The following is a 9,084-nucleotide window of genomic DNA, read 5'->3' on the forward strand; positions in this document are numbered from 1 at the left end:
CGACAAATTTTCCGTATGTAAGTGACCTCAGTGTTGCCCTTTCTGGTAAAATTCGGGCGATTTCAACACGCATGGTTATGTAACTGAAATAAACTATTATCTGATTGTACATGTTATTCACGTGCTCAATATCCATTCTTCTTTGTTGATTGTTTACTATAAGGTGACTATCGGTAAGCTATGGCTTCTAAACACGACATTTAATGAACTGCCATATTTTCACATATAAACAGACAGAGAACAAAAGTGATGATTATGCGATAAACAATCTTGCACAGAAGACTAAGTTAATGATATATATATATATATATATGCATTGGTTCAAGAATAGTATAAACATTATTTTTCACCAGTCACTCGTTTCATATGTCTTTAATCAAGTTCAAGATACGACAGTAAGAACTTAACATGTGACTTTCAAACAATTATTTCAATTAATTCAAAAGCAAACACAAATTCAGCAACAATCTTTTGGTGACCTGTAGTCAGCGATCTTATGTTCATGTAAGAGCTGAGTTATTCTTTCTTTCCGAGTTTCAGTAATTAACTCAAATAATTGACACGCTAAAGAGAACTAGTTTGTGATATATTGGTTGCTTATATTCTTCTTGGAAGTTCATTGTGTGTTTTTATTCCGTTCATCTTTATAAATAGATGAAAACGATGTTAAAGTAACCAAGACGATAGTGTCAGAGCGAATATTAGCCGGCAGGTTGTTGTATACCACTGTAATGATGTTAGCAGTTTCAGCGTTTTGTACCCAAACGTGTAAAATCTGTTTGCTCCATTTTTCCATACAGTTTTTCCTTGATCGAATTATTCCTGAAATAAAACAATAAAAAACAATATTGAAAGAAACGCAAATAAAAAGTTAAATGAAATGCCGTTTAAATCAGTAAACAATGGCATTAATAGATCAGATATAAAATTTACATTTGGCGCAATTCACTACGGTCTTACCATAATCGGCATCTGATGTTATAGTTATGAAATGTTGTATTTATATATCTTTTAAACTTAAAAATTCCCAATGTTGAATCTTTTACTATCATTTGTATACAAGATCTGTCTAGCAATGCCAATGCCACGATCTATACTACATAGAGTTATGTATGCTTGATTCTTAAATATTGAATTATGATTGATGTAAATGCATGTACTTGTATGACAAAGACACAATGTTTTATTCATCAATCGTAAACTTTACTTTTTTTAGTATAATGATCTATTGATTTTTTTGTGTGCCAATACCGGATACAGGTTTCGAAGAAATGGAAAAATGATGGTCGGCAAAGATCAAATTGGAGCCGATAGTAACATTTCTCTGCCAAAATATTTTTTTTCATATCCTGAAACCACCACAGATTGTACAAACGTATCTGAAATCTTAGACTTACGTTTACAGAAAAACTCCTGTAAAATCAGTTAAATATTTTTATTTTTATACAAAATATCTGGTCTAACTCACCCCTTAGTTTTTTTGTCAGTAAGTCGTTTGCGTCGTTTTCTGTGTATGACCCTCTGTACTTCATTGCCCTAGTTACGGAAACGCCAACTTTCTTGTCGCAGATTTTACATACGAAGTCAACTTTTGTACTGCTTTCTTGAGAATAACTAACTTCCATCTCCGTCTGTAAAAATTGAAACAGAAATAATAAACACATGACATAGACTAAAAGAAAATAGAAATAATTAAACACATGACAAAGACTAAATCCTTGGTGTGGTTCAATCTAAATAATGCACAGGTAAGGTCTACATTATTTATCTTCTGTATTTATATTGGCCAGGTCACATATACTAGACGCTAATACCAGAGGGTCAAATCCATTGAACAGTTATTTACGTTTATGTTTGATTGATTATCTTTATTTCCTCCATATATATGAAGATTTTACAATTTATAAGAACAGAATCAAGAACATAACACTAACATATTTACATATTCTAAACAACATCTAAGTATATGAACAGCAATACAAAAGTCCATAGGTAGTTACATAATTATATGAAATACAGTCGGAAAAAAAAGCGTCTATAATTCACCAATTTCATAAAAGAACAACATTAGTTAAATATGTGACTATAAAGATCATAATTGAAGACTTGATATAGTTAATACATATAATCTGCTATGTGGCACATCAAGAGGCTCCATAGATCAGCATGTATAGTTTGCATGTTATGATTAATTCTTCCAAGTAACGACTCTATAATTTCGTCATCATCTTGATTACAGAAACGAACGGAATCTTATACGTTAAGAATATCAACAATTTTGTAGAACATTTCTGTCCGATTTTGTAAAAGAGATGTACAGCAAAGTATATAATGCATAAGTATAACCGTATTATATAAGTTACTCAAGGAGCATTTGCCGGTTTTAATAGCTATGGCTCCTAACTTCACAAGATTTCTAAATTTTGAATTTAGAGATGGATAAGTTACCGCTAGTCGAAACAAACAATGCTCCGTCTAACATGTATGTATTTTATAGTACCGCTTAAGTTCTGGTCGCCGTTCAACACTGAGTGTTTTTATTTGTTTTCTTCGTATATGACTAAAGTCTGTTTTACGATTTTGCTCCTCAGTAGTTTGTCTGGAAAGAAATTTTCGGCCACAAAGTTTTAAACAAAAACATCAGATTCATATTTCATCAAAATTTTGATATAATCGTAAGTCAATGATATTTGACTGGACTCACCGGTTAATATTTGTCCCATACGAAAATTAAATATCCGTTTATGTATTGTTGTTGATTTTGCACGACACAATCTCCCCAAAAAAACAAAAGTTTTATTTTATCAATATACTCTTTGACAGACCACAAACCAACATTACTAATACAAGAGTCAGTCGGACTGCTTTTATCCATCATTAGGATAAATCTGACGAAATATCTTTGAGTTATTTCCAACATTTCAGTTTCACGATAGGGTAGCTGACCCCAAGCTTCACATCTATAAAGTGCAGTAGTAAGGAAAACACTTTTCAATATCAAGTAATTTGTTAAGGCACTCATCCCTCGTGGATTAACACCAACAGTATATAGTGAGTGAAGTTTCTGTTTTAACTTTTTACTGGATTTATCTGATCTATCGAAAGTTTTTTTCCATCTGAATTAATAAGTGTTCCAGCGTAGGTATATGTAAGAACATGTACGTTTTCTTTCGAATACAATATTACCTAGGTTAAGACATGCTGCAGAGTCATTTCGATGCATTATATTTTAACCACAATTTGAGCGCATATTGTTGGTATGCTAATCGGGCCTACTAGTAGTCAACAATATGTCTATAAGAGTTCACAAATCAAGTCATTGATAAATACGGAAAATAACTAGACAATCAACACATGGCCTTGAGCTACTTCTTGTTATATTCGAAACCCTTGACTTGTTAGTTTACTATGCTGCACATTTGCTGTTGCAGTTTTATACGACATATATATCAAATTCCACAATGTACCTTGAATTCCAATTTGAAATCAGTTTGTAAAGTAGGCCATCTTGCCACACTCGGTCAAAAGCCTTTTCGTTGTCAAGAAAAATGACATAAAAAATCGAATTACGTTAAAGATAATAATGAATTGCTTCTTTCAAGCTATTTACGTTTTTGTTGAATCAACTGCTACTACTGATATTTGTCATTCTTCATTTTGTAACACAAGTTAAGTGTATAAATGTATCAAAGGCGGATACAGGGGGGGGGGGGGGGGGGGTGGATGTTGAAAAGAACTAATACTTGGCAGTCCACAAAATTTTCCATCTGATTTTCATTCATTAAAGGCATTTTTTTTTATTTTCAATGTTATCCTGTGAAAGAAATATTACACGGTTATCTGTCAATGTTTTGGGATACAAAAATTTTATCTGGTTATAAAATTGATTCCAAAAATTACACACACCTTAAATAATAGAATCAGCAGGTCGTGTGTACGTACGATTAGCCTTGCACACTTTTATGACCTGTTTTGTGCATCATTTGATCACTGACTCCTGCTTGGTACAATCTTGTTGCAAGTGTTCTTTTCCCCAAATAAAATTCCCTTTTAGTTTCTCCCTTTTGAAATTTTGCTAATCTATTAGTACCCAATATGTAATCAAACTTGACAGAACTTTTGACAAAAAATTTATCAATTTCATTTATTGGACTCATATACATCTTGTACGAGTTAATTATCTGACAATTCATGTTTAAATATTTTTAACAGATTTTGGTGCAATATAGCGAGTGTGAAGCCCTCCGTTATAACTATGACAGGTATTCAATATAGTTTCCGTTATCATCTTATACTTTCTGTATTTGTGAAATTTGCAGATAACGATACGCCCACGTAGATCAAACCATTTACTGTTGTACAAAAGAACAAGATGTATCTCCCTTGTCAATGCCAATCTCCATAGGAATTTTAAATGGTGATTTTTTAGTCTTACTCAAGTTAGATTTTATGAGCCTTTTTTGTATATTTGGGGTATAATACTTAAGATTAAAACTTAAAAATCTTCTGTTGCAATTACTTTCGGGTTAGGGTCAATTCGTGCTAGATTGACTGGACTATTATATCTGCAACAGACAAATCCTTCAGGTCTTGTATAATGAATCCACTACCAATTTTATCCAACCTTCATAAAAATCACTGCTAATTTTTTGGCTTTTATAAGTATATCAATTTGATGGTCAGTCAATTCTGCCAAAAATGATTCGACTCCTTGTCCCTTGTGTTTAAATATTGTTTGACAGTGGTAACTTTTTAATGATTACCGCGGATAAGAATAATTTAACGATCAATCTAATAAAAAGTACAAAAATAATTATAAATAATAAACCATCAATATCGATATTGCCTCGCGAAGTTCAATATAAATATTTGACTTGAATTAATCTTTAATTTGCTGATAAAAGAGATCTTTGGTAGGATTTGAACATTCCTATACAACGGGAATTTGTAATAAGAAGAATAGAGGGGCAGCATCTATAAAATATAGTTTTCGGAGTGGCTATTTGTCCGGCTAGCCGGACGAATAGTGCCAGGGCTATTTGTCCGGCCATTGTAATGCGCATGTCATATAATGTGCGTTCGGAAGTGCGTGCAACATTATCTTCAGTAGCACCAAGGGGGCGCGTGTAATCTGATCACTGATTTTGATTTTTAGATCATGGCTGAAATATTTGTGATAAATTTTGCAGTTTTCGGAATTTGACAATGGAACACGATATTATGAACTTCCAAGAATGATATAAATCTTATGAAAGGGACTCTAAAAAATTGAAATCACAATGAAAATGGAAAATAAAAGATAATTATATATAATTGATCGGAGAATCAGTTTTACAAAATTATTCGATTCGCTACAGCTGTGTACAGGTGGAAAAGATGTTCAAAGCAAGTGTAGTTGAAAAAGGCCTATACAATTGCAAGAATTGTCTAACTGATTGAAATTTAGCTTAGTTATAATCCAAAAATGAGTCTTGCAAGACAAGAAAAGAAAAGAGAAATTTGGGAAAAGGAGCACACTGTGACACCCGATCCCCTCACGTAAATAAAATAAAAAAACAGTGGAATGGATAACGTTATGTCAAGGGGTCTATATAATTCTCTTTGACAGCTATACAGACATAAAAATTTTGTACCTTTTTCAGCTAGACAAAATCCTTTACGTTAACTTAAAATGCACGAGTCAAACACTACCCAAGTTTGTTTTACAAGTAAATTATTCTCTCTTCTTATATAAAAATATGGGATATATATGATTTTATTCTAATTATTCGTTATCAACATTGGACTATATACTAGTATGAAGAAAACAACAATTTCAATTACCAGTAACAAGATTAGGCCCTAACACTAAAGATTTCAAACAGGTGCTACCCCCTGGTGATGCTGAAGATAATATTACTCGCACACACAAATATTATAGTGACATGCGCATTGTATTGGCCGGACAAATAGTCCTGGTACTATTCGTCCGGCTAGCCGGACAAATAGCAACTGCCTATAGTTTTTGTTATATCGTATTGGTAAAAGCAAAATACACTTAGTCAGTGAAAATATGAAAAAACCAACAGAATATTTACTAATAGTTATAAACACACACAAAAAGGAAAAGGAAATAAAATTTGTCCATTGCCCTAACTATCCACGCAAAATTAAAATGAGTCTGCGCACGGAAGATTATTTCAAAAAGAGTAGTTGAATAATTCGACTAAACACCAAACCACAAATTCATGTCCATTCCTAGATCAAATGCAATAGCCGAAGTGTCTATGAAATCTCCCGATGAATTCTCAACCATTACTACGAAACTCATAAAATGTAAAGCCACTTTTTTTTTATTTTTCAATTCAGTATCGTCCTTTAATCCTTTAATATTTCTAAAACTTGTGATACAAAAATTTAGACAAAAATTTAGACAGAGTTGCCTGAGTTTTTCGGTGTGACAGAGTGTTTGGAGTATGACAATCACTACTCTCTATGTGTACTGTAGCACAAAGTCGTTACGTACAAAAACCTTCATTGTTACATGTATAAAGCATTGAGCCATACAAATACACACAAATTTTAAATAAACTCATCATAGATACTCGTATTGAAATTTTATATTTACGCCAGACGTGCGTTTCGTCTTCAAAAGACTCATCTTGAATACGAAAGTGTTAAAAAGGTAAAATAAACATTGTAAATGTTAGCGGCAATAAGTGAAATGAGGCATTTAGCTTAAATCCTAGTTAATCAGCAAACGCTTAGGCATAAAGTTATTACCTTAAATTTTTAATGGACCCCTCACTGTGGAAAATGTGTTCCATGATGAAATTGACATTATACAAAATATGGCTATGTTACTATATTTAGGAAATAAACACAACTAGTTGCAGTATAAGAATATATCTTCCGGATTGTAATTATATTGAAAACATATTTAAAATACCGAGTCTTATCATTTTAAAATGTCAATGAATATTTTCTATTATTCATTTAAGATGTAAGTTTTGATTACCTCATTAAACTTTCAGCTGTGTGGGATCAAATTCATTGGGCTGTGATTTTGTAATGTATTCGTTTTTATTCTATAGCTAGTCACCACTTTAGGTTAATCAAGTATATCTATTATATAGTTATTTAATAAAATTCACTGTTTGCAAAACTATGTATTATTCTTGATAATAATGATGTTTTTGTCCAAGGCGGATAACCCTGGCCTCACAACTTTTTGGAACTTTTGGTTTTCGGCGATCTTCAACTTTTAAGTTGGTACAGCTTTCAAACTTTTTACATATGATCATAGTTTTGTGTGGACGTAGCGCGCGTCTGGCGTATACTAATGTTTTTTTAACCTGTTACCTTTTGATGGGTATTATTCGTTTGTTTCCCTGTCCTATATTTTCTCTCATTTATCTGTTTATTTGTTGTAACCCTGTCGTGTAATGTTGTCATTTTAATGTTATAATTAACACTGCCATTGAAGCGGGAGGTTTTAGTATGCAACAAAAACAGGTTCAACCCACTATTTTTTGTCGTAGTTCTCTTATATTTGGTACGTTTCTATCAGTTTTTTTTTGTAACCCGGATTTGTTTTTTTCTCTATCGATTTATGAATTTTGAACAGCGGTATACTACTGTTGCTATTATTCATTGTATTCACTGTTGATTATACATGCACAAATTCTTACTAAGACACGAAAACGTATCAGATTATTATTATACTGCCATACACAATATAATTGTGACTTTGAACATTGCCTTTGATTAGGAACTTATCGTTCTGAATTTTCCTGGGAGTTAATTTTGGTTATTTTACTTTGTTTCAGTAATATTTTCAAAACTGAAACAGGGGTATTATTTATGAAACTAGAAACAGTCATATCGAGTAACAACTGAATATTGTGTGTACACATCATGATTATGTATTGTTAAAACTCAACAATTTTCTAAATTATTTACCTCCAGTAATTCAGCCTGGCAAACCTGGTTCAGAAATTCAAAAGATAACACTTCTGATATAACAGAATTCCCTCCTGCATTTGGCTCGATTTTGATCCTCTGAGCAGAATTTGAAAGCTTCATTTCATCAAATTCCTTATTTGGGAAAAATTCTGAATGTATCAGTCCGCCTGTTATATTGTCTCTTAGGAATGTTCTTAAATGGATATTTTCATGAAAGTAAACCTTGAAATTTTCTTCGTTATCCATATCCATGATATCAGATGGTTCGAAATGAAACTTAGTCTTATTTTCATCCTGCACCTCCCGATGTACATATGTGGATTGTTTAAATGTTGTTTTAAAATTAATTTTATGAATCGTGATGACGTATATCGATGTTTGTTTTCTGTCCAATAGGAATGAGAATTTTGATCTTGTCATTCGCTATTTTCACATTTATTTTTAGATGTCTGGAAATTCCAAAATGTGGATATTTCTAAATATGAATAAATATACATAAATGTCTGTTATACAGAAATGAGATTTTATCTTCTTAACTATAACATACTTTATTACGGTGTATTCATTGTTCTATTATACTGAAATAATGTCCTTTGCCAATTATTGTATTTGTGCATGTGCCAATAAGTATTTAAGGATTAAATTAACTGAATTGCAAGCCTGACTCAGATTTTGTCGAGAAATTTGAATGGGTATCAATAAAAAGGATATGATCATTGTAATAAGTTTAGGAATATAACATTTATTTTCAAAGATGTTTGAATCAAAGTACTTTCATTACTATAAAAACCGTTTCTATTCCGAAAATCGCCATCAGTTTCACAGTAATTCTTAACATTGGAGATTTCAAAATGGTTTTTTTCATATAAATGTAGGGTTGGTATCATGTAATACTGAGAATTTAGTATCGTTTACAAGTCAATATTTGATTCATTCAGTTAAGCTATCAAATCATTTGATGAAAATAAGAACAATGCATGCAGGTCTCCACACCTGGTTTCAATTTGTTTTTATTATAGAAGATCCAGTCAGTTAACTTTTCATTCAGTTTATAAAAGAGGGTCGAAAGATACCAGAGGGTGAAACCCATAAATCGAAAATAAACTGACAACGCCATGGCTAAAAATGAAAAAGACAAAC

The 9,084-nt window shown here is 31.9% G+C and overlaps 1 protein-coding gene across 1 annotated transcript; it reads right to left on the reverse strand.

Moving 5' to 3' along the window:
* Nucleotides 1–569: 569 nt before the first annotated feature.
* LOC139498333 (AAC-rich mRNA clone AAC4 protein-like) lies at nucleotides 570–8,225 on the reverse strand. Its single transcript, XM_071286705.1, has 3 exons — nucleotides 7,942–8,225; nucleotides 1,469–1,631; nucleotides 570–822 (listed from the first exon to the last, which is right to left on the reverse strand). Exons 1-3 carry the CDS (start codon nucleotides 8,194–8,196, stop codon nucleotides 617–619), a joined length of 624 nt encoding a protein of 207 aa, XP_071142806.1. The 5' UTR covers nucleotides 8,197–8,225; the 3' UTR covers nucleotides 570–616.
* Between the last annotated feature and the right edge of the window lie 859 nt (nucleotides 8,226–9,084).

This window comes from Mytilus edulis, chromosome 12 (genome assembly GCF_963676685.1).
Source record: "Mytilus edulis chromosome 12, xbMytEdul2.2, whole genome shotgun sequence".
Classification (NCBI taxonomy): Eukaryota; Metazoa; Mollusca; class Bivalvia; order Mytilida; family Mytilidae; genus Mytilus; species Mytilus edulis.

What these genes read in the sequence shown, in the direction of transcription:
- LOC139498333 (XM_071286705.1), bottom strand. Translation starts at nt 8,196, where the DNA reads ATGGATATGGATAACGAAGAAAATTTCAAGGTTTACTTTCATGAAAAT. An exon ending in GCCAGGCTGAATTACTGGAG is followed by an intron (nt 1,632 to 7,941) that starts GTAAATAATTTA and finishes CAATTTTTACAG; the next exon opens with ACGGAGATGGAAGTTAGTTA. An exon ending in ACTGACAAAAAAACTAAGGG is followed by an intron (nt 823 to 1,468) that starts GTGAGTTAGACC and finishes GTTTTATTTCAG; the next exon opens with GAATAATTCGATCAAGGAAA.